Genomic DNA, 26,351 nt, shown 5'->3' with positions numbered 1-26,351 from the left:
GTGGCTTCAATTTGACACTGGAGGCAGCCCAGGATTTGCAAGTCCTTGGGGAATTGAAGTGGTTGGCCACAGGGCACTGGAGTTGTTTGGTGCGTGCAGAACAGAAATGTTCCCTGAGCCACTCAGTGAGTTGGCGCTTGGTCTCCCAAATGTAGAGGAGACCATTTTCAGAGTAATTGAGGTAGGAGGACGTGCAGGAAAATCTCTGATAGATTTAAAATGATCCTTTAGGGCCTTGGACACAAGTGAGGGGGGAGGTGCAGGTTTTGCACCTCGTGCAGCTGCAGGGGAAGGTGCCAGGTGTAAGTGTGTTGGTGGGAGGTGTACTTAATGAGGGTGTCACAGAGGGAATGGTCTCTGCAGAACACAGTGTGGGGAAGAAAATATATTGGTGGTGGGGTCTGACTGTACATGGGAAAAATTGAAGATAATGCACTGTATCCACAGATTAGTGGGATGGTGGTCTATCCATGTTGCCATTGTGGGGCTGGGTTTCAAGGGCAAAGGTGCGAGAAGTGGAGCAATTCCACTCCAGGCCATCCTAGATGTGGAAAGAGCTGCTTGCAAGATTGACATTTATTGTCCATCCCTAACATACTCAAGGTGGCAGTGGCAAGCTGCATTCTTAAACTGCTATCCATGTGGTTTAGATACACTCATGGTCTTTTTATAGAAATAGGACCAGGATTTTGACCCATAACAATGGAGGAACAATGACATTGTTCTAGTTCAGATTTGATATGTGACGTGGGGAGGAATTTCAAGCGGTCACATTCTCATGCATCTGTTGCCCATGTCTTCTGGAATAGTCGAGCTTGTAGGCTTGAAAAGAGGCTTGGCAAATTGCTGCAGGGCTGATTCCAAACAGTACACATGCCCACTGTGAAAAGTGAATACTTAAGCTTATGGTTGAGACGCCAATCATTAGAACATTTTATAGTGAATGGAATCAAAACATTTTCTGTGTTGGGTGAAGTACATGATGAAGTCAAAATTAAAAAGGGCATCTGGCATCTTTTGAGCAACAATTGACAAAATGGGACAAATTATGGTTCTAAGAGATTCCATCATTTTTACTTACTCGCAGTCAAGCTTTGAGAATTCCAGAGCAAGTAACTCCCTGACTTCCCAATGTTGAGCCTGATTGTGTACCCTAGCTTCATGACTATTCCAGAATATTGATAATTGGAGTTGCTAGATGGTAATACCACTGAATCTGAAGTGGAAGATTCACACAAACTTGAATCTTGTTCAGGGTTACTGCATGCAAGGTAGGCCTGTCATATACTGGCCTGAAATAGTGTAAATGAAACTGAACATTATGTAATCAATGAGCAACCCCATTCTGACCTTGTGTTAGAAAGACATTGGGGAAAAAAAAAGTTGAAGACAGTGGAGCAGGAACTCTGTACTCACCTCTAGAATTTAGCCTGTGCTTGCACCAAAGCTTTAATGAAGTCTGAAGTCAAATGGGACAAACACGCGTGTGTGGGTGAGGAGGCTGACTGAATATTGATGACCTGAGCAGTTTCAGAATGAGGGTCACTTCTATAAGGCAGATGAGAAGAAAATCTCTATCTGAGAGTGATTCAAGCTGTCATTGGATATTCAAGACAATGGTACATATCTGGGAACGAGTACTGAAAATAAACAAGGAGTGGAGGCCAGTAACAAACCAGCCATAAACTTACTGAAGGGCTTGCAACACCATGTGGCTTATTTCCACTAGCTATTTCATCATTTGATCCCTCCTGTCTTCCATCCTATCACAGATGTTCTTTTTCATTCCCTCCTTACCCTACCTGTGAATACATGTGGCACTTGTTACAATCCAACTTTTGCCAGTTCTGATCTAAGGTCAGAACTTTATTTTATGTAGATTTCCAGCATCAGCAAGACTTTGTTTTGACAGATTATAAAAGGTATTCCACTCATCTCAAAAGATATGGTTCTACAATGCACCTTGGGCACATGGACTTTAAATATATTTAACAGATTATATAAATTGCTGTTGCAATTTTATAGCTTCTGTCAGATTCAGAAAGTGCGCAGCTTTGCTCTAAATCATTAAGAATAATGTTCACACGAAATAATTTAAATCATCAACTTTTAACAAGATCATTGAATGATTATAACATTTTCACCAGCAAGAACATTCAGAATATATTTAACCAGGTGGTTCAAAGACATCCCTGGCAACAAAGTATCAGAATTGTGAAAAACCCTCATAGCTGTTTCCTAAATGTGATAGCTAAGCCAGTTTAGAGTCTCAGTGCTCGGAGGTAATTCAGAGCTGTAGTGGCAAGACAACTGCTCTGTATGGTTAAGCTGTACAGTTCAATTCCCACTGTCATGCCCACTGGGAAGGCTCCCAATAGAGGATTTGGATAACACGAGCTCGTTTTAAATAAATCAATTGATCATCTTTTGGGAAAGGGAACTCCACATCTTATAAGCAAATGATGCATTTAGATTTCCCAGCAACGTCAAGATCAAATTCTGTAACACAAGCTTCAAACACAAAACTGGATTTGTGATGTGTAGGGTTAGGGGAGGAAAGAAAAGAAACAAAAACAAGTAAATATTGAGAGTACAGTTAGCGACAACTGGTTTCTTAGTTGCAACAAGTTGACCACCAATTTTAAGTTTAGTTTTACAACCTTTATTATTGCTACTTGAGAAACAAACCACAGGGTAGTTGTAATAATTGTTTAATGAATTAGTGAACCACAGCAAGAATCAACATGTGGCAACAAGCTATACATATACCAAGTATGGGTATAGTGTTCAAAATCAGCTCAGTTGGCACTTCAGTTTGTAGAATACATAACCTTCCAGATGACAACTGTTTTTCATTAATAGCAAAACAAACTTGCAAACTACATTTCCCAAAGAATAAAAATCCTAGTTTCATCTCACTATGGAAAAGTGCCTTTAAATTTGTAAATATGCCACAAGCAGATATTTTTCACCACTTGCATAGTTCTAACGTACAAGGTCACTTGCATAAACATTAAGCTCCAAGTACTGATACACTGACTGCAAAGAAAATTACCTAGGAAAAGGAACACTTTAGTTAAATGTCTACTTTTACATTGATACAATTCTGAAAAAAATTACAATTTGAACAAAACAAAGAAAATGTCTTCCACTTAGTAGGTAGTTGCAAGATAGGACTCCTCTCTCGCAATTTGTAAATAGCCCATTTATATTTACTACAAGTGTTAATTCAAAATCTTCAGACTTTACTTGGATCTTCATGCATGGGACATGGTGGAAAAGCAGAGTTTCAAGGTGTAAGGATATGGGCCATCTAAAAATTTAAAAAAAAAACATTCTTGGCTTAATGTCACATAACTGAAAACAGAAGTTAAAACATATTTTAAATAGCACTACAAAGTAAAAGTCATTATGTGTAGAATACCCCACTACTAATTTGCAATTTGGGGACTAAAATTAATTTGCTATTTGCTCATTACAACTCATTGAAAAATGCTTGTTCCATAAGTGTTACGCAAGATACATTTTTCAGCTGGCAAATTGCATGATTAAATAATTTTGTCACAAAAGCTACTCCACCAAATGTGTGGGCATACCACAATCAAAAAACAATTCTGTTCTGTTTCCACACTTTTAAGTAATCTAATCTAATTAGAAAAGAAAGTTGTTTGAATTTGAGAACACTGACCCATTATCAGAATGTTTTCTTTCAAGAAAAAAACCCATCACATTTTAATTTCATTTAAATCATTACCATCTTTGACAAAATTGTCAACCAAGTTCTGCCATTCATAACTACACTACCAGAAATCCCTATAAAATTCAATTCGATCAATTCAAAAAGCTGCTATAATCCATAAATCAGTAAGACACACTGGCCTGAATGTGCAATCAAATATTCCCAACATATGAATCTGTTCAATAAAAAACTTTTGTTCAAGTCTGAAGTGAAATAATTTCTGTCTGATAGACATTCTTAGTGATAATGTAGCAGTGAATCGGATTATTACACATATTATTTGTTGTCATCCAGGGTATTTCAAGTATTGCTCAAAGTCAGCCATTCCTGCCTTCCTTATTGATGCAGCACTCTCCCATTCTAAAATGTGTTAAATCATGTACAGTAATTTACCCCAATTAACTCTGTAAAATGAGGATTCAGCTTTTTGGCCCTTTCCTATTGATGCAGTGACTTGCATTTTTTCCTCTCTCATGAGAGTTAACGTTTAACTAGGCTTATAATCTCTCATTTCCCATATAAACAAGAACTCCTAAGAATGATAGATGTATTTGAATCTCAAGTCATAAATTTTATCATTTGTTAATTTGTGCTGCATATACAAAAGGTGTATGGAAATAAATATCTTATTTGAATACACACACACACAACATGCTTATTGCAGCACATGCATTTTTGCTGGTCTTCTCAATTTAAAAGATATAAATCCAGCTGCACTGAGTTGCTAGAATTATCCACCTCATCATACCATAACTACTCTCATATTCTAAATAAAAGATGAAAATGCTGAATAGGTCTGGCAGCATCAGCTTCTGTAGAAAGAAATGTGACAAGAATTAATGTTTCATGTTCTGACAAAAGACCCAAAACATTAATTTTTCCCCCACTTCCAGTGTTTTTCCAACATCATCTGTATTCAGATTTCAAGCATGTGCAGTACTTAGTACTGGTTTAGATCATGGCTATATAATCATGACACAGATGAACATGGTTTATGGCTTTTTTCCCTTCCCCAAAGATTAAGGAAACTGTCAAATAGTCACTCTGCTACTCATTCTGTAGGATTTGCACGCAACAAATCAAACAAGTTATTGCTGAAAGCAACAACAGGATAAAATTTCTCACTAAAGTCAATGTGAGTAATCTAGTCACAGTCACAGCTGTACAGCACTTCCCTCAAGTTTCCCACATTACCTAACAGATTGACAAATTTGAATTTACACAATTGGACAAATTTTCATATCCATTTCTAGCTTAGGCTCTGGGAGGTTAAGATAATCCTTACCTATTACACAAATTGAACCTTTTAAGCTTTCACCATCCCACTTATAGAACACTTACTTGTGTTTTTCATCTGGTAGTGATTCAGGACAGTCAGCGCTTCCACGGCATCACTTTTCGTCTCCCATTCCAAAAGGCCAGATAAACTCCTATCAGCTAGAAAAGAGACAGATTACCAAAAGTCATCTAACAAGTAGACTACCAGATTACTACACATTCAATTAAAACAAAACTAGAAAGAATGTCAGTGTGATGTCTCAGAAATGACTGTTCGGACTCAAGTGTTACCATGCAATGGACGCAAGCTTATCCTCATGTCTGTCGTCAAGCTACCCTAAGCGCAGATTAACAAACAAGGCTGAAGATATTTAATACAAAACAGAATTCCCAAACTTTAAGACACCCATGCTGACTTCACAAATCTCCCTTTCATATTCTAATCGTGAACTTAAAAAGTGTTGTCCAAGAACCCATACACAAAAAGACAATCACCAAGCCCACTTCAACAATTTCCCTGTCTCTACTTTGACTCATGCTTTTTCTTTATTAAGACTGGCTTTCTAAACAGCAACCCTGAATGAACTTCAAGAGCCTGCATCTCTCAGTGCACTAAGTTCACTATCCACTACTCCAATTGTTCAGCTTTTTAATTCTAGTCAATGAAGCTTTGCTACATCTAAAACCCCTGCCTTACACTTTTAGATTGCAACTCTCCACTCTTCTAGTTTTAAAGATTGTGTTGTTCCTCCATTACACCCAACATACACACTTTGAAAGTCCTTTCTCAGAGCCCACAGTTAGTAGTACATCTTCAAAACTCGCTTTTCTTCAGCTAGATACACACCTTCCTAAACCTCCACTTCTACCCCTTTTGTTCAGTAATCCATTTGTTTGTAAGACACATCATTAAATGGTGATCGATATCAGGACCACAGATTCTCTTAAATGTATATAATTTGGGTTGACACTCAGAAAATGAACAATGACAAGATTCTTAACAGACTTGAAGAGGACAGTGCGGTAAAACGAAACAGATAGTTGGAAAGTGTGTATTCGATGAAATCAGACAGCCAAAAATTTTAGGATAAATGACAGACAAAGATAAAAACTATGCTGGCAGTGAAAGGAGTGGTAGTTTGTCTCCTGGAGGTCCGCCATTTCAACAGTATTACATAAGATCAAAAATACACTGCAAGCTTAAATGGAACTTCACCCAAGCCCATGGTATTCAAACTAGCAAAAGCCCAGTCAGTCATTGTAAAAGCTAGTATCATCACATTTGTCCACCTGGCATGAATGCACCCTGGGTGGGAAATTCCAATGTCCATTACCAAGACTTGCTCAATAATGCCCAAACTGACCAATTGGTCGAGTCCTGAAGGGCATAAATGCTAAATTGGGTCTACACACGTGGCAACGGAACCAAATGTGAAAAACCTACTTGATCCTGTCATCAGTAATTTACCTGCTGCAGATACATTTGTCCATGACAGTAACGGCAGGGGTATCCACCACACACACTTGTTGAAACAAAGTCCTGTCTTCAGAGAAAGGATATCTGCCAATGTTGAATATCACTACCGATGCTAAATATGAGATAGATTTCAAAACATCTAGCAACTCAAACATGGACATCTATGGGGCACCAAGGGCCATCAACAGCACATCTGTATTCAACCACAATCTGTAATCTTACGGCCACAACATAACCCACATTCTACCATAACCGTCAAACCCGAAGATCAATCCAAGTTCAATGAGTGAGAAAATACCAGCAGCAAAAGCAATATGATACCAAAGTGACGTATCAGCCTAGTGACGATATAACACCGAACTACCACCATGCCAAACAAAATTATGTGATATGCAGAGCTAAGCTATTCCAAAACGAACAGATTAGATCAAAATTCTACAGAACTGCCAAATTCAGTCATGAATGAAGGACAATTAATCTAACTGGAACAGCAGACTCCAGAAATATCCTCAATGATAAGTAAACACAGCCATCAGTGCAAAAGTCAAAGCTTTAGCACTTGCAAACATCCAGAGTCAGAAGTGCTGAACATATGATGGATCTCTTCCTGTGGTCCCCAGCATTACAGATCTCTGCCAATTTGATTCCCTCCATATTAGAAAAAGGCTCAAGGAACTGAATACTGCAAAGACTATAGGCCCTGACAACACTTCAGCAACAGCACCGAAAGGCTTCTGATTTTTAAAAAAAGCACCTAGTTCTTCGCCAAGTTGTTCCAGTACAATTGTAATGCCAACATTAATCTGGCGATGTGGAAAATTGCGTAGGTGTGTCTTCTCCGCAAAAGAGGTTAAATTTATTGCCTCGATCAACCCTTGATTATCAGTAACACGATAGAAAGATTTGTCCAGAGGGATGTTAAGCAGCACTTACCCAGCAATAACATGCTCAATGACATTCAGTTTGTACTACATCAGGGCCACTCAGCTCTTGAACTCATTACAGACTTGGTTTGAACATAGAAGAGCTAAAGTGAAAACAGGAGGTGCAGGTGACTGCTGTTGACATCAAGGCAGCATTTGACCAAGTGTAGCATGTAGGAGCCCTAGCACAATTGGAGTTAATGGGCATAAGGAGAAAGTGAGGACTGCAGATGCTCTGATCTCCAGCATCTGCAGTCCTCACTTTCTCCTGCGCTTTTCCAGCAACACATTTTCAGTTAATGGGCATAAGGTCATAGCTGGCACAAAAGATAGTCATGGTTGTCAGGCACGAATAGTCTCAGTCCCAGGACATCACTCAAGAGTTTCTTATGTGTCCCAGACTGAATCACCTTCAACCAATTCATCAATGGCTTTCCCTTCACCACAAAGGTCAGAGGTGAGCATGTTCCACAATATTTAGCACCAATCCTGACTCCTCAGATACTGAAGGAGCCAGTGTCTACATGCAGCAAGACCTGAACATCACCCAGCTTGGCCTGATAAGAAGTGACATTCATTTACACAAGTGCCAGACACTGTCCATCTCCTACAAGAGGGAATGTGGTCACCTTCTGTAGACGTGTGACAACATCCAGGGATCCCACTTACCAGGAACTGACCTGGACCAGCCATATACATATATAGACACATACACACACAAGAATACACCAGACACTCCTGACTTCCCAAAGCCTAACAACCATCTGAAAGACACAGGGCAAGAACGTGATGCAATAATCTACACTTGCCTGGTCAAATGCATCTTCAACACCACCTAAGAAGCTCGAAATCATCCAGAACAAAGAACCCCACTTGATTAGCCAACCATCTAACAGACAAATTCACTCTGTTCGCCACGGATGAAGTGATGCATCAATATGTGCTACAGCAACTCACTATGGCTATTAACATCACATTATGTATCTCCATATCTAGAAGACAAGGACAATAGATGCACATGCACACAGCACCTGCAAGTTCTTCAAATAACACATTCCTGACTTACAACTAAATCTCCATTTCTTTACTGTTTTGAAGTCAAAATATTCAAACACCTTCCCTAACAGCACTATGGGTATACCTACATCCCAGGGACTTCGGCTGTTTAAGAAAGGGGTTCCTCGCCACCTTCAAGGCGATTAGGTCCACAGCAGTAAGTAAATATATGAAAAATTGCTAGTTATGGTAATTTTTAACTTTAAAATGCCAGGTACAAATTATGCAATAGCAAATCATAAAAGTTTGGGTGTGGAGGACATGCCTCTGTGTGCCTCCTGGCATTCATATATTTCAGATATCTCATACAGGCATAGGGTAGCAAGGAAGTATTGCAAGAACTAATTGCAGGAACTATGGGAAAGTGAGACTAATCAGATTACTCTTGAAAGTAAAGCTAACACAGATTCAAATGGCTTCAATTCAAATGTTATATTATTCTAAGTTATGACACTTAATCAAACTGAAGGTGTGATTTTTATGATCAAGGCTTCCCAAACTAAAGGTTGTGAACTCCAGCAGCTGCCATGGAGCTCCAACTAAGTGCTAACAGCTGTGGGTCTCCTTTAAATCTTGCATTTCTAACAGTGGGCCTGGCCCAAAAGACTAATCTGGCACACCTGAAACTGATCTAGAAAAAAAATCATTGGAAAGGTAGGCACATTTTACTTTAAGAAGTTGTCAGTTAAACAGTTCTCCACTCTCCCACGTCTAGCCCTCTCCTTACCTCCCTATCTCAACCCTTTTTCCACTGTCACAGATTTCTCATACCTTCGGATACATACTCTACCCATCCCCGCTGCCACAGGTCTCTTGCCCCTCCCCATTCAGTGTCACAAGTCTGGAATCATTAAAATTTTCAAGCAGCAAAATGGGAGAATGAGAAAAGTTTTGGGAAGCAATGGTGTAATGCTCAGATTGAAGGTAATGAATAGCTGAAGCTAGATTTCAATTATTCGAAATGGAAATTGCATAAATCACATCTGTTTTGAAAAGGTTTCACAATGTTCAAAGCATGATCAAATCTCAAATCATTTAAAAATATTTATCACAAATAAATTAAGTTTCCATAAAAAAGTAGAGATTAAAAATATAGAATAGCACAATTATGACTTGAGTTTTCAATTGTCCACTTACATTTTCCAGTAAATGTCTTGAAAGTTCTAAAAGGTTTCAGTTCACAATCTTCACAAACCTAGGTGAGACATAGAACGATTTACATTAAATGCTAAAGAGAGCATGAATGATTTTATAATAGTGAGGCAATCATCTCAGTGCATTACAACTAATTGTGAAGCATTCCTAATGGATGCAAAATTATGAATTTTATACAAGTGACCAAGGATTGCTCAGTAGTCACTAAACCAAACTACTTGTAAGGAAACTAGCATGAGGGTGTAACCTATTTGAATCTGTCCATATTGCCATAGATATAACAGCATTGGTATGATGCACAGTCTCTACAGATAAGACAGCGAGGAAACTCCATTTCATGTCGTACAATTGCCATACTGGAGGAGAACTGATTGGCTATCCAAAACTGGACAGTTTATACAGAACCAAGAATCATCAGGAAGAGACATGATCACTCTATATGTGAGTATGATACTGTTGCAAACAGAGAGACATGAAGGAAGGTTGAGACTTCTAGCTCAATGTGCCAGGGTATAGAAATTTCAGACAACATTTTATTCTTTGGGTGGGGGGGGAAAAGAGAGAATAACGACAGGGACAGCAAGAAGAACAGTGGGGCATTCTTGTATTCATAGGAAACCATCACTGCAATATGCTGGTACAATTACAACATTTCAGAGGCATTTGGATGGGTATGCGAATAGGAAGGGTTTGGAGGGATATGGGCCGGGTGCTGGCAGGTGGGACTAGATTGGGTTGAGATATCTGATCGGCATGGACAGGTTGGACCAAAGGGTCTGTTTCCATGCTGTACATCTCTATGACTCTACTGTTGTAGGGCATCTCAATTTTACCAACATTTACTGGGATTACCTTAGTGAAAGAACTAAAATGCATCCAGGAGAGCATTTTGTGCCAGTACGTAGATTATCCTACTAGGGAGAGGGTAGTGCTGGACAGAATCCCAAACAGTGAAACCAGTCAAATGGTTAAAGTGCCAGTGGGCAAGCATTTTAGGGATAGTGACTGAATTCTTAATTCTTAAGGGGATAAAGATAATGCAGAAGTTAAGTGTATAAATTAGAGAAGGTTGATTTTAACATCATTAGACAAGATTTAGCAAACAGACTAGGAGAATTACTTGCAGATAAGTCTATTTTTGGAAAGTAGGAGTCTTTTAAAGTAGGAGAATTCAGGGCCAGCATATTCCTCTAAGAGCAAAGGACAAGGGAACTAAGTTCAAGGGATCTTGGGTGTCAAGGGATATTAGAGAAAGATGATATGCCAGGTACAGCACAGTAAAACAGGGGAGGCCCTTCAAACATAGGGTGTAGGATGTTGTTTAAAAAGGAAAGTAGGAGGGCAAAATACCTTTGGCAGATGGGATCAAGGAAAACCAAGGCTTTTCTTAAAGTATTTTAAGAGTAAGACGATTACCATGGAAAGACTGAGAACTGTAAGAGACTAAAGTAGCAACCTGTGCATGGAGCCAGCTGACATGGGTGAAGTCTTAAATGAATGTTTTTCATTCATATTCACTGAAACACCTAGTAGCCAGGAATATCAGCTGGGATGAAGTTCTTGTACACATTACGATTAATAAGGATGATACACTAAGACATTTTAGTGGGCATACAGATGCATAAATCCCCAGAACCAGATGGTATGTATCCCAGGCTGATAGGGAAGCAAGAGGGGAGATTGCTGGGGCCCTGGCAGAGGTGTGTAACACTGCCCTGGCCACAGGTGACATGCCAGATGACTGGAAGATAGATAATGTGGTTCCTTTGTTCAAAGAGGACAGCAAGGATAGGACTAGTTGGTTTGATATCAGCAGTTGAGAATTTATTGGAAGAAGTTTTGAAGAACAGGATTAAATCAATACTAGATAAAGGCAGGGATTGATCAAAGATAGTCAACACTGATTTGTTAGAAGGAGATTCTGTCTAATATAAATTTATTTCTTCATTTAATTTTGAAATGGTGAAGGTGGTACAGTGGACGTGGTTTACATTGACGCCAGTAAGGTATTTACAAGGTCTGACATGGAAGGCTGGTCAAAAGTCAGGAACCCATGGGATCCAAGACATTGGCAAACTGAATCCAAAATTGCCTTACAAATAGGAGGAAAAGATTGATGGTAGAGGGCTGTGATCAGCAGTACCATGGGGATCGGTGCTACGGCCCTTGCTGTTATGCACATTAACAGCTTGAAAGTTGATGTAGAAGGTTTAATTAGCAAGTCTGCAGATGACACTGTTGATATGGAGGATAGTCCCAGGTTAGTCTGATATTGATCAGCTGGTAACTTGGGCAGAGCAATGGCAGATGGAATTTAATCCTAATAGTGAGAGGTGATGCATAATAAGGGAACAACATATACAAATGAATAGCAGGCCCCTAGGGGGTAATGAGGAACAAAAGAACTTGCTGTACAAGTCCATAGATTCCTGAAGGTGTCACTACAGGTAGACAGGGTGAAGGCAGCATATGAAAGGATTGCTTTCATTAGCTGGGGCAAGAAAATTGTTACAACTTTGTAAGACTGGAGGGCATGTTTAAGATGAGCAGTAGTGAGTTAGATGACATCTAAGAGAAAAACAAAAGTCACACAGAGGGTGGCAGACATATGGAACATGCTGCCTAAAAGGGTGGTGGAGGTAAGTAGTCTCACAACATTTATGAAACATCTGGATGAGTACTTAAAATGCAGGGGCATAGGAGGCTATGGACTAAGTGCACCTAAATGAGAGTGGTGTAGTTTGATGTTTGTTAGTTGGTGGGGCAAAGGGCCGGTTTCTCTGCTATATAATTCAATTCCCCAGTCTTAACTTCTAATATGGGAATAATGGAAGTCTTACTATTTCACTTGCATTAGGCATCTTACCTCTTGAAAGATTTCCTCTGTAACACAAGGTGGAGCATTGAAGAAGTGAAGTACGTTGGAAGGAGGCTGGATCCTATTTTTGGCTGCCTGCCCAGGATTAGTGAAGCGGTTATTCCTCGAATTGGTGAACTCCTTGTAACTATCAGTACCATCCACCAACTCATATGATTGGCTTGGCACAATTGATGCCTGTTTAGAGACACTGAAGCAGCACAGTAGTTACAGGGACTACCCACATCACAAAAACTGAACTGAGAATTCTCTACAAATGTGAAAGCATTTTTTAACAAAGAAAACTGCCTACCACAAATTAAGTTTCTTTCCAAACATCTCCACACCGTTCAGATGGGTGATTGCTCGCTCCACAGAAAATTCATCTCCCATTTCAACCATAGCAGCATCAGGCATACTCTTCATGAACTTGACCTAAGATCAACAGATCATTTATAAAGACTGGAAATTTCTTTAAAAGGCAGCCACATTCTGTAGCACAGTATCTTACAAAAAAAAAGTTATTTTTAAAATATTACAAATTAAATTTTCTATTTGGCTGTGGTTTTCACCCCAGCTTGGATGGCTTGGTACCAATATTCTTCAGTTCGTAGAAGGAATAAAACCTTGTTTAAAAGAGGTTCTTGCAGGTTCAGGTGGAAAAGTTTTTATAATTTAGCATCTCAAATCAATTACTGACAAATCAGGCCCATACAGATGTTTAGCTTCATGAAGTTAGGGTATAAAAATAAAGAAATCTTTACGTGAAATTATAGTTCTGCTGCAGTTTGAATGGTATGTCAATCCCAGACTGTTTCTAAAGTATGGCATCAAGTCTGTACATTTTGATTCTGGAGTTTAGAGCTATTGTAAAAAATTCAATTCAGACAAGCTTAAAATTCAACAATAAAGGCAAGTAAGCATTACAAATCAAGACCAAAACAGAAACAATTTAAGTCTTACTTTTTCAATATTGCCATAGAGGCACAGAAGATTGAAGATTTTTTCACAATTCATTTTATGCGGATTAAGTCCATAAACCATTATAACCTTGCCCTGAGGCACAAATTCAAAGTCAGGAGCAGAGTAGAGATGCATCGGTCTACTGCTGGAAGAGCGTGGATCCATTCTATGTGCTAATGCCAATGGGCTTGTTTGATATCCTGTTCAAAGATTGGTAAAATTATCTTTTATGTCAAATTTGTAAAGTAATTATGCACAGATATAATACCAGAAATAAATAAATAGATTTCTGAAAAGCATCTTTCATTTAAGGACAAGCTTCATTCAAAAAAAAAATTGGTGAAATGTTAGTACCGTTGGTTGTTATTTTTAATTTCTGAATACACCAAACTTCAAAGACAAACTGTTCATGTCCATCTTTTCCAACTAGTTCTATCCCATGGCCTTGACATGAAGAAATGTCTTATTGTCATCAAGATGTATTTCCTTCCAAATCTATACATGTAACCACAATTAGAGTAAGTAAATATTTAAGTGTAACAGCCAGCTTAATGACTGACTTTCTGCCTTTTCATCTCTTTCCTTTTGACTGTAATCTTTACATATCAGTGAATATGTTTTTCTTTATCATATTGGTCTCCTCCCCTTCAAAAACATGGCATATGACCCTACAGCAACACACCCATGTAGCCTCATTGGCTTTCATCATGATATTTCATTTATTACTTTGATAATTCAAAGTTTTTTTGACAAAAATTACAAGTCAATCTGTGATGTTGGGGTGGTATTTCTTCTCGAAGAGCCAGGAAGCAGTGGAAGTGAGAATAGAAAAGCTGTTACAACTCAAAGGTCTATTCTAGATGACAATTATAATATGAAAGCTTTTTGAAAGATGGAAAAGCTTCTTGATAAACATGTGAACTAAAACACCAAACTTATATCTGCTGTGGCTGTGCTCAATTTATTTACGAAGCAAAGCCAAAAGAACCAGGCCAAGGGACACCAAACATAAATGCAGGTCCCACAGAGGGTCGGCAGAAACAAACTGCATTAGAATGAGGAGTAGTTGAAAAGAGAGGGGAATGAGGAGTAGTTGAAAAGAGAGGGGAATGAGAAGCACAAACTGGTAAGATACAGACACAGGGTGCAGGTACAAGACAGTTGTAAGTTATGATAAAATAGGGCAGGGTCAGCACGATTTCATAAAGTAGAAGTCATTTATGACAAATCTATGAGAATTCTTTGAGCAAGTAACGAGCAGGTTAGACCAGGGAGAGCCAATGGATGTTATTTACCTGGATTTCAAGATGATCTTTGACGAGGTGCCGCACAGGAAGCTACAGACTAAGATAAGGGCCCATCATGTCAGAGACAAGGTGTTAGCATGGATTAAAGCTTGGTTGCCTGGCAGAAAGCAGAGAGTGGGGACAAAGGGTCTTTCTCAGGGTGGCAGCAGGTGACAAGTGGTGTTCTGCAAGGCTCAGTGTTGGGACCACAAATTTTCACTTTATGCGTTAAGGATCTAGATGACCGAACTGAGGACATTCTAGCTAAGTTTGCAGATGGTACAAAGTAGAGGGGCAGGTAGCATTGAGGAGGCAGAGAGAGAGTGCAGAAGGATTTGAACAGGTTAGGAGAGTGGGCAAAAAAGTGGTAGATGGAGTACAATATGGGGAAGAGTGAGCTCATTCACTTTGGTAGAAAGAGGCACGGACTGTTTTCTAAATGGGGAGAAAATTCAGAAGACTGAAGTGCAAAGAGACTTGGAGTTTGAGTTTGGATTCTCTCAAAGTAAACTTTGGCATTTATTTTAAGAGGACTTGAACACAAAAGCAGGGATGTACTTCTGAGGCTCTATAATGCTCTGGTCAGATCACGTTTGGAATATTATGCACAGTTTTGGGCTCCATATCTCAAGAAGAATGTACTGACCTTGGAGTGTATTCAGGAGGTTCATGAGAATGGTCCCAGGAATGAAATGTTTGACATACGAGGAACGTTTGAGGACTCTGGGCCTATACTCAATGGAGTTTAGAAGGAAATGGGGAAGATCTAATTGAAACATACAGAATACTGAATGGCCTGGACAGAGTAGATGTTGGGAAGATGCTTCCAATGGTAGGAGAGACTAGGACTACGGGGTACAGCCTTAGAGTAAAGATGTTTTAGAATGGAGATGAGAAACTTCTTCAGCCACAGAGTGGTGAAACTATGGAATTCGTTGTCACAGGAGGCTGTGGAGACCAGGTCATTGAATGTATTAAAGACTGAGATAGATAGGTTCTTCAGTATCAAGGGAAGCAAGGGTTACAGGGAGAAAGCAGGAGAACAGGGTTGAGAAACTTATCACACATGATTGAATAGTGAAGCAGATTCGATGGGCTGAATGGCCTAATATCTGCTCCTGTGTCTTTTGGTCTAAGTTGAGACAGCTGCTTAAAAGGTATAGAAGATTGTTAGACTTATGGAGTCTGCATAAAAATAAGGAAACCTTTACATGAAATAATAATTCTGCTCTAGTTGGAGTGGTTTGTCAATTCCAGACACTCTTCCAAAAAAGTGTGGTTTCAAGCCTATGTACAAAACACTTCAGTTATTTTGAGTGACTATAGAAAACCGAGTTGCTCTGTTTAAAACAGATGTTAAAAGGGAAGATGAGGAGAAACTGTTACCATTGCAGGATTCGTAAAAAGTGGGCAGAAATTTAAGATAATAAAGACTCATTGGTAAGAAAGCACTGTCTTGCCAGTAAATAATAACAAATCTACAATTTATTTCGAGAAGGCAGTTTTGAAGCAGATTTGATAACTTTCAAGAAAAAACAACTGAATAAGCATTTTGATGGGGAAACTTTGTAGAGATTTGGATAAAGAGCAAGAGAATGGGATAATTTGGATAGTTCTTTTGAAAAGATGGCACTAGAACAATTGTTCAACTGGTCACATTGTGCTCCCAAATCATGCAAGTTCCTCTTCCTGTGGAACCTACAGGCAATACTGCAAGGCAGACGCAGGTTCAGTAATAAGAGAGTTTCTGCAATGGCAAAGGAAAATTCAAAAAATGCAAAATATTCTCCTATGCTTTCAAATAAAGGCTCAAAAGAAAGAATTTTCACTTTGCTTAACAGATGACCATGAAAGCAAGCCTTTTTTTCAATAAGACGAAGTGAATATCAGTCTATGGTTACAATACTAGGGTTAGTGAATATAAAGAGAAGAGTCCTGAAATATTTTATTAGAACTGCTGATTACCCCCATATGTTGAAGGGTGATCTCCTAGAAGGGCTGGCTGTCCTTGTCGCCTTCTTTCATCTGGAATTAAAGAAAGGAACAGAAATTAAGTGATTTGCAAATGCTTGCATAATCATGCAAGTACAGTACTGAGATTCAGTACTTAGGTTCCCCTGTACAGTATTTATTTAAAAACAAAAATTGCACTTTTCATGAACACATTATACAGAAAGTCAAAAAACACTTGCACAATGCATTTTACAATTGATAAAAATACAATTTTGAAAAAACAGTACCTGTTCTTTTGTACCATAAGCTTCAAACAGCAAGATACAGCAGTTTCAAAACGGCCTTCTTAATAACTTGCAGGAGGATTCAGCAAAAGCGAGATGCTTCGCCCCTGCATTACAGTTTTATAATCAGTAAATACAGGGTTTTAAAAGGTAAACATACATAATTTTAAAAAAAAACTTTACATGTGGTAAAATAAAAATCAGAATAGTTGGTTGGGCAAATCCAATGGCTTTAACGTTTTACAAATACCTCATTCTATATAGAAATTTGCCTCAGTCAGCAGACATGTTAGGAGTGGTTTCTTTGCCGAGTTAGATGGGTAATAACAGAACAGAATATTGAACAAGTATTTTGGCTTTGAAGCTAAAGCCATTTATTTTAATGTATGGATATGGTCAACCAACAAAGCTTGATCACAAATCCAGAAACAAATCGAATGTTGTGCAAAGATGGAGTAAGAATAAACCGAAACAGGCATTTCTGACATTTCTACAACTTTTAAGATCTAAAAAAAAACTCTGCTTTTTTGGAATTAACTGTAAGTATCATGCTTACAAATACTCAGCAATTTTGGCAGATTGTCATTTCCAATGCATTTTATGGCCAGAAGTTAGGTTGAAAACAGAGTACTGAAAGGTCCATCAAGAATTACAGTAACCAGTTATATTCTCAAATCAATTATTGATACAAAACTACAATGAATTTGATCAAGACAATTATAAACACATTGCCATAATGACAAAAAAAGGGCCAGCTTATGATGAGAATGAAGATATCTTTCTTGCGCTAGCTGTTATTTTTGCTTTCCATTTTAAGGGGAATCCCACATATCTCTGCTTTGACATTCAAATATGGAAGCCAGTAGAACACAATTGTAAACAGACAGAGGAGAAAGCATAACAGTATGAGAAGGAGAGGGCTTTATGGGCATGCACCAATTTACTTTTCAGTACCACAATCTAAATATCCATCTAGTGTTGGCAGTTGATACAGTAACTGCCCTCATCAGTTTCTTCTCCTCCTCCCTATTTTATAGCCTAACCCCAAGGATACTGAAACATGTCATGCTTAACAATTAGAAGATATACTCATATTTTGAGTTAGTTCAATTTCATCAACAGACTCTATTGAATCTTAAAGAACTGCACAATTCCTGGCTTAAATAAAATTTGCTATTTCCTCATTAACGTCTAAATGTAGTATTAGCCAGATGTTCAAATTGGACTTAATTGAATTAAGGTTTAATTATTTTTAAAGTAAAGCATTTCCAGTTTGTAAACATCTTGTGATGCTTTATGAAGATGACATTTATATAACCTTGCTAAATAAACTTGGGATGGCTGAAAGTGCATTATAGCCAATGATCTACTTTTTGAAGCATAGTGACTTACACAGAAAAACAAGGCAGCAAAATCCCAAACTGCCCTATGGAAGTGGCAAAATAACCGGTTTCTCAGGGTTGGATGAAGTCATGGAAACTTCCCTGCACTTAATAAACTGCTAATGAAATAAGTGCTTATACATTTTCTGGACAGAGCACGCGGGATCTCAATTAAACATCTCTTATATCTCAAAAACAGCACACCCGACAGTGCAGCATTCTGTTTCTACTGCAGTGAAAATGTCAACCTGCAAAATGGACTCAAGTTTCTGCAGTAGGACTTGACAAATCAATGGTCGCCTCACTTAGTCAAAAGTGATATCTACAAAGTCACAGGAAGACAAGGGCTTCATTTAGTTGTAAAGCAAGTGAAAACAAGCTTTCGAAACATCTTACACCGCTGATATTTTAGGTCTTAAAAGCATGTATTAGTAACAAAAGGGCACACTGGGAATGTGCCAATTTAAAAATGACAATACCAAGTGATCATTATCTCACTGAATGCACTACAGAAATTTTACCATTAATAGCATATGGCTATTATAAACAAAAAATTCCCTGGTAATTCTTATAGCCCTCCATCTAGCAAGCATACAGTGGTTCCTGGATTTGTCAAAAAGCTCAAGTTACTTCAATCTTGAACTGAAACTCAGAAGTCTCCACAAGAATTAAAAAGCAAACAAACAGTCATTAAGTGGACTTCTTCTCATCAACAAAAACTTACAAGAGCAGCTTTTTCCTTAAATAATTTATTTCACAGCATTAAATGCATTCAAATAGAATTTCATTTCAGTCTTACGATGAAACTTTGCAAACATATCCTCTGTGCACCGATGAATGGGGAGAAAAGAAAAGTGTCCTTCCTGATCAAGTTTCCTGAGGATGTGTTTGCATGCAGTCTGGGTGATCTGAGATTTATTGAGAGTCTGTTCTGTTTCTGAAGGCTGGATTGTTGTCATTTGTAACTGCGAAATGCTGGCATTCGTTGGAGAGGTGCATGAATTGATTAGTTTGCCTGGCTTGCCCCTCTTCTCTCTGTGGTGTCACTTTCGCTGGTGTACCTGAGAAAATGTCTTGCTCCAGAAGGGAGGGGGGGAAAAAGGATCAATATCCTTCCAACAGTGAAGATATTAATCTGCAGAAGGTGAATGTAGCTTTGAAGATTTAGTATTTCTGTAACTGAAGTCTTGGTTCTCTCTCTTTCCCCTCTGAGTGAAATGTTCTTGAGTATTGCGTGCGACTTTGAAATCTGCGATTTTCTGTGCCGTAGCCTTGTTTGCATGTACAGTTCATGTAGGTGAGTTGCAGCTACACAGTGCTATAACAAGTGTTGCAAGTGAACTTCAAAACATCCAGCAGAGGACAGTGCAGGTCAACACAGGCAGCTAAACCTGAATAATATTCTTTCCAAAAATGTTAGACTACCAGCAATTGCTGCAAAAATATACAAACCATCAAGCATCAAAGTGGTTACAATAGTTAGGAAATGATTATGCAACAACAGCAGGAACCATTTTTAAAAAAAACTCTCTTCAATTCCATAAAATGAATGCATCAAATTTCACTTCTTGGCAAAAAGCTAATGGATAGCTAACTTGTTTAGTAAGTTCTTCATTTCTCAAGCCTCCTTTAAGAAAAAATATTTAAATCTCTTGATTAGTTCATAATCTGGGTTGGATTACTTTGACAAATGTAGCAAGAATTTAAACCAAACTAAAGCTGTACTGTGAAATGAGGATTTGGCTTTCTTTTTTAAGGCTACAAAATTACAGAACGTGAGTGCTGCATCGCTAAAAGCTTAAATATGAAGTCAAGCCAATAAAGACCCCTCCCACACACCCCCAATTTAAGATACCCTTCATTTTTTATACAAGAGTTGGACAACTCAATTTGAATCACAGAGCCGTTCTAACAATCTGCATCACTCAGGTCACACATGGTTGCACTGAAGGACTCCCTATATTTCCAGCTCTCTTCTGAAACCAGTAACTCTCAAGGCTTTGATTCCACAAGAGAGAATGACCAGCTTTTACACAAAGACCAATTAATCTATCATGTCTTTCACAATCTCAGAATGTCTAAGCTTTTACAGCCAATTAACACTTTTTGAAATACAGTAACTGTTGTAATATAGTAAAAATACCAATGCCTGGTACAAGTCAATTAATTCAGAAGAAATATATATTTTATGCTATTAACTGTGTCTGATTTCCACTGGGAAGACATAAATTAGAACGAACTCAGTCTAAATTGCACCCTTCAACAGTTCAGAATATTAAGAACCATTTGTCATCACCCCTTATTTAAAGGCCAATTTTCCCATGTCCATTAGGCAAAAAACCCCACAATTTTAAAAGACAAATGTGAATCCTCGACTGCTAATTAAAACAGATAGAAGTTAGTCAATGTTATGAGTGCAAACCAAATAGTGTTTGAACATGGTACAATAGATTGTATAATTTTTAAGGCCATTCTATATGACAGATTCTTATTTTAGCACATGCCCTGTTGCTAAGTTAAAGAGAGATTTCTGTCACTATTCCTGGACTTGAGGCAAAATGGAGGTTTGTTGCTGGAGGTCTAACATGGTAACAGGATGCATCATGTGCAAACAAAATCTAAAAAGCTGACACAAATAATGAGGGTACACCATACCTCGAGCAGTTAAATCGGGATTAGTGTAGTCCCAGGATTCGCTATCATTCTTGAATACGTTCAGTCGAGTAGGCTGGTGAATTGAAAGAACACCTTCTTGTTTTAGTGTGTGAAAAGCAAGAATTGAATTCTCATTCAGAAAATGAACCATTTTAAGATTACCTTGGCATATTCAATTTTGAGAGTGCAGCAACCAGAATAAATGTCTGCACCATTCAGAGAGGCCTTTGCCTTCTGGGCACTTTGGACTGAATCAAATGTGAAAAATGTTAAGGAGCGAACAGTGACTTTAGTAAGTAAATATTAACAAACAACAGTCATGGCCATACCCATTTCTGTCCTATGAATGTGGATAAAAGGTTCTTTTTCAATCCAGTCCCTCCATCTTGAGTTGGAAGTCGGTATGCAAAAATGTTTCCATCTTCCCAAGGTAGAAGACTTGAACTGAAAAGGTGTTGGTGGAAAAGCGCAGCAGGTCAGACAGCATCCAAGGAGCAGGGGAAATCGACGTTTTGGGCATGAGCCTCATTCCTGAAGAAGGGCTCATGTCCAAAACGTCGATTCTCCTGCTCCTTGGATGCTGCCTGACCTGCTGCGCTTTTCCAGCAACACATTTTCAGCTCTGATCTCCAGCATCTGCAGTCCTCACTTTCTCCTAGAAGGCTTGAACTCAACATAAGTGGTTGACCATTCAGTGCTGAGAAGAATTTAAATTACTAGAAGGAGTTGTCCATCCAAGGGTTGTGGATGTCCAGTTGATTCAAACATTCAACATAAGATCAATATGATTTTGGCCCCTAAAGAAATTGAGGTTTATAGGTATATATTAGAAAGGTGCAGCCCAGGTAGATGAATAGCCACAATTTGAATGAATACTGGGGCATGGTCAAGAAACTGAAAGGCCTACTCATGCCATGCTCTTATATGCAGCTTTCAAAACCTCAAAATATCCAAATTAACTTTACATCCATGGAGTACATCAGATTCATAGTCACCACAGTAATATAGGAAACTTAATAACAAACCTGTCGAGCAACAATCTCAAGCAGCAATGAGTCAACACATCATATAAATGGCTTTGGTGATGCTGGTTGAGGGGTAGACTTAACGCCCCTTCTCTTCACCTAGTGGTGTCAATAAATGTTTTATATCCATTTTTGAGCACTGGATGAGCTTATTTGGATGCAAGGTCCATGCCCACTTACTGCAACAGCACATCTTCCAATCCCACAACCTTACAGCTCCACACATTCTCTCTTCAGGTAATTAATCAATTCACTTTTAAAAGCCACAAATGGATTCTGTTTTCTCAGGCAGCGCATCCCAGACCTTATACACTCTTGAAAACGTTTTCTCTTCTCAAAATTTCATTCTTACGCTATTGTAATTGGGCATGGTGGCTCTGAAACCAATGAGAATAGTTGCTCACTCATGTCCTTACCTAATAGTCTACAGGCGAGTGCAAACCCATACCAATGTGGTTGACTTTTAACTGTCTTCTGGGCAATAAATGCTAACACAGCCAGTGATGTCTACATTTTATAAGTGAATAATAAGATCTACTCAATCTGGACCCCTCATGATTTTCAGCATCTCAATCAAATTTCTCCTGAAGCTCAGGATCATTCTGATAGATATTCATATGCGATTTTCTCAACCTACACTGTCAACTTCAAAGGTTTGTGCAATAATCTTTTATACTGCCTCTCCTCGCTCTTTCTACCAGAATATACCACTCACTCCAACCACCAACTCTAAATACCTCTTAATTTCTATCATTCTCTTCTTCACAGTACTTCCAAATCTTGTGGAATCAGCAAATTTTGAAATTGTGTCCTGCATACTCATGGTCAAATTATTTAGAGAACAGGAAAAGACATGGTCTGAATAAGACTCCTTAGAAACTCCACTTTATATGGTCCCCTAACCTGAAATAAGCATACTCACCCCTACTGTTTCTTGGTCTTGAAATCAACTTCTCAACCACACTACCACAGTCTCTTACTTCAAGGGTTTACATCTGCTTACAAGACTGCTACATGGTACTTTATCAAAGGTTTCCTGGAATCCCAAGTAACTGCATCAGCTGCATTATCCTCACTCATTCATTGAAATACATTTGTGATCATAAACGTATTGGTGACTAAATAGTTAATGATACTGTAAAGCAACTACTTGAACACACTACAGGTTTAAAAACCCATAAACAATCCTGTAGTAAAATAAAAAAAAGTGTTCTAAAACGTGATCATCAATTGGAAGTCAAAGCCAATGGATGTTGCACACTGGGACAGTGCATTTCCCCTATTGCAAAAAGATATTCAACCAGAGCCTGTATTCCATTCTTCTTGAAGATGACAATACGGAGGACTGGACCACATGCATTGCAGACAGTATACAGAACATCCTGGAAAAAAAAAGACATGGGGATTGACACAGCAGGATTGAACACAAGATCAAAATAATAAATAAGACGAAGATGCAACACCTTTCAAGGTTTGTCTCTTCCATTAGAATTTGGTCCAGACTGTAATTCAGTCATTATTTTTCATTCAATGAAAATTTAGCATAAGGCGACACGCTCTAAATAAAAGACATAAGTTACGATGACTTACAAATTGTCAGTCTACCATATGAGGAGTTTCAATCATTTAAAAACAATTGTGACTTTATCTGTTAAGGGTTTAAGACAAACCTACCGTTGTGATTGGATATAGCGGATTCTGAATAGATAAGAAGAGAACATTGTTGACATGCTTTGGATCTTCAGGACCCCCAGGACGGGTGATCCGTTGACTTGTGGAGAAGTTAAAGAAAGCAGGATGTCCAGCAATATTGACAATCCGCCGTTTAGCATAAGCAACACACTTCTGGGCACTTCGCAAATCTTGAAATTCCACCAGAGCTTGTCGTTTGTTTGGTAACATCATCACGTAGCTGTAATGAAAAGTCCAGCTATGAAGAATTGCTCTTAGGACTAAAACACTTCTGTAGCCCAAGCAGCCTACAAGAGGAAAGACACTTATTCGAACACCTGAACTATCTCCACAGCAGTGCAAAAACAGCACAAGTCAACATTATCACTTCACCTACTCTAATTGGGGTGGCATATTAACTCCGGTCTCCCTTTACCCACCCTTTGACAAACCGTATTTAGGGTATATCATAGCAAAACATGCCCAAACAAGTCCAACACTAAATCACTAGACTTCCTAAAAGTTTGTAACATTATGCTTTATTAGCATCTTAAAATAGTCTGGAATAGGCTTGTTCTCCTCTCATCATTCTCTTCAAAGTTATAAAATGACGAGACATTAAACAGGGAGAAAGTGTTTCCTCTCAGCACAAGGATCACATCCAGAATATCGATTTAAAGTGAACATCTAAAGAACCAGCTGGAGCATGACCAAAACTTTATCTAAACAAAAACAGCAAGAGGCTAGATTCTGCAGTGAGTTACCCAAAACTGTTCGTAACAGATTAAATTGAGAATTTTTTCCCAAATGGGAAATGATTCATTTCTGAAAGAGAGAACATTTGCAGGGCTACAATGGAAATATAGCAGAGTGGGACTGGTTTACTTTCTTTAGAAGAGAGCTGGCACAGACACAATAGGCCATAACCATCTAATGATTTGTGAATTAGGTTGCTGGGTTAATAGGGTAACCTTTAAGATACAGGTAGTTCTTCTATAACTAGATGGTTGCATTATTGTGCAACCCTGCATTATAGAAAAATTGTGCTTTAGAAAGAGCACTTTAAAATGTTGGCAATGTAGTTGTATGACAGTCAACACATGTTTTACAAGTTCATGCTTTAGAAACAGTGTCCCCAATCCTGATATATCGAATTTGTGCTAACAAAAAGACCATTGTAGGAAAATGACTTGTATAAGTCTAGACCCAGGTGCCAATTCTTCAAAAATTATTTGGACAAACGTAAAGAAATAGTTAACAAAAGTAAAATGCTGTATTTAATCAATGACCAATTTAGGAAGTTATCCAGCCTGCAGATTAAACAGTAATTTGACTTGGAAGCTTTTGCTTGTCCAGCAGTGCATGACACAAAGTATACAGTTATGTCTACAGGCTGTAGAGCTTGAGGAAACCATTCCAAATCAAACAAACTCCCCTACCTGCCATAAAAGCTTTACAGTGGATGATCAACTTGTTTGATTAATTTATGAACACACCTTCCCTGTGGCCATCAGTCCCAGGAATACGACTCAAGCCAAGAGCTTCTGGTTCAAAGGGTAGATACATTATCCACTGCACCACAAGACTACCTCACCTCAACACATTAAAGAACAAATTAATTGTAAATAACACAGGTTTACAAATAAAAAGAATTCGAACAGTTGAGACAAATTTAAAAATCTGGGGCCGAAATTTAAATTAGATCTTGATCTTAAACACAATAGGAAGAACTAAATCTTAGATGTTTGAAATAATTAATCAGATGGGCAAAAGTACCAGTATATAGACAGAAGTGTCATAATGGACAGTTGGGAAAATGAGGGAACTTGGCAGTTCAGTTATATTTTTATGGTTCCTCACTCTTTGCTATGACACTATTAAACTGATGGACATGTCACAAATTATTCAGGTGGGTAAAATGTTCTTGTCAGATTGGGACAAAGCAATCTTCTGAAATTTATTACTGTTGGTCTCTAGTTTCAAAGGTATCAAATCACCAAAAGTGACCAGAGCATTTACTGCAGTTGTAGCATGTTATACAGGACAAAGTCTTTGCTAACAAAAGAATGTGACCTTGTAGGAGCAAACTACTGCACAGGCTGCAATCTATACTGAAATCCAATGTGATCCCTATGAAAGACTGGTGGTGAGTTCCAAAGGCAAACATAATGGGCAAAAACCGGTCTTGTCAGTGACATCCACAAATTGGAAATCAATGAAACCACAATGCCAACAAAAACAAAACTACAGTGACATTTGGTTGAAATTTCATGTGCTATAGATTAACACACAATCATATCAATATGAAAATGTTTTAAAATGCTTTGCAAATCCCTTATTTAGTCATTCGCGTGGGTTGCGTCTCCTGAAGACAGAAAACAGTGAAGTTCCTCCTCCTACACACAAAGTGTTCATCTTTTCTGTCCCATCAGACATCTGCCTTCCAAAGCAACCTCCACACATCTTCCCCACCCCTTCCAAAATCACACTTTATTCATGTTCAGTGTAAAGTCATTCATTCCGCCCCACCCCAAAGATTTCTCCACTTTGCCTAGATGTAAGATAGCTGGAGGACCACAATTTCTTGTCCTATCCCCACCTCCTCTTCAAGTGGAGAGCCTAACATCTATTTCAGGACTTGTTTTGC

At 38.4% G+C, this 26,351-nt stretch overlaps 1 protein-coding gene across 1 annotated transcript in view; it reads right to left on the bottom strand.

Moving 5' to 3' along the window:
- Positions 1 to 2,695: 2,695 nt before the first annotated feature.
- Positions 2,696 to 26,351, bottom strand: part of LOC122553008 (heterogeneous nuclear ribonucleoprotein L-like) — a 44,581-nt gene continuing 20,925 nt past the window's right edge. Inside the window, exons 3-13 of the mRNA XM_087991553.1 lie at positions 23,708 to 23,945; positions 23,330 to 23,415; positions 21,171 to 21,267; positions 21,009 to 21,081; positions 16,700 to 16,759; positions 13,449 to 13,648; positions 12,799 to 12,920; positions 12,495 to 12,696; positions 9,611 to 9,668; positions 5,081 to 5,176; positions 2,696 to 3,313 (exon numbers count right to left, since the gene is read on the bottom strand). Of these exons, the coding sequence (XP_087847679.1) occupies positions 3,258 to 3,313; positions 5,081 to 5,176; positions 9,611 to 9,668; positions 12,495 to 12,696; positions 12,799 to 12,920; positions 13,449 to 13,648; positions 16,700 to 16,759; positions 21,009 to 21,081; positions 21,171 to 21,267; positions 23,330 to 23,415; positions 23,708 to 23,945 (1,288 nt within the window). The 3' untranslated portion in view covers positions 2,696 to 3,257. The remainder of the gene's footprint in view (positions 3,314 to 5,080; positions 5,177 to 9,610; positions 9,669 to 12,494; positions 12,697 to 12,798; positions 12,921 to 13,448; positions 13,649 to 16,699; positions 16,760 to 21,008; positions 21,082 to 21,170; positions 21,268 to 23,329; positions 23,416 to 23,707; positions 23,946 to 26,351) is intronic.

The sequence above is a fragment of the Chiloscyllium plagiosum genome, unplaced genomic scaffold (genome assembly GCF_037043375.1).
Source record: "Chiloscyllium plagiosum isolate Xiang-an unplaced genomic scaffold, Cpla_swu_hap1 HiC_scaffold_10, whole genome shotgun sequence".
Taxonomy (NCBI): domain Eukaryota; kingdom Metazoa; phylum Chordata; class Chondrichthyes; order Orectolobiformes; family Hemiscylliidae; genus Chiloscyllium; species Chiloscyllium plagiosum.
The sequence above is the reverse complement of the archived record's forward strand: the minus strand, read 5'-3'. Positions and strand labels throughout refer to the sequence as shown.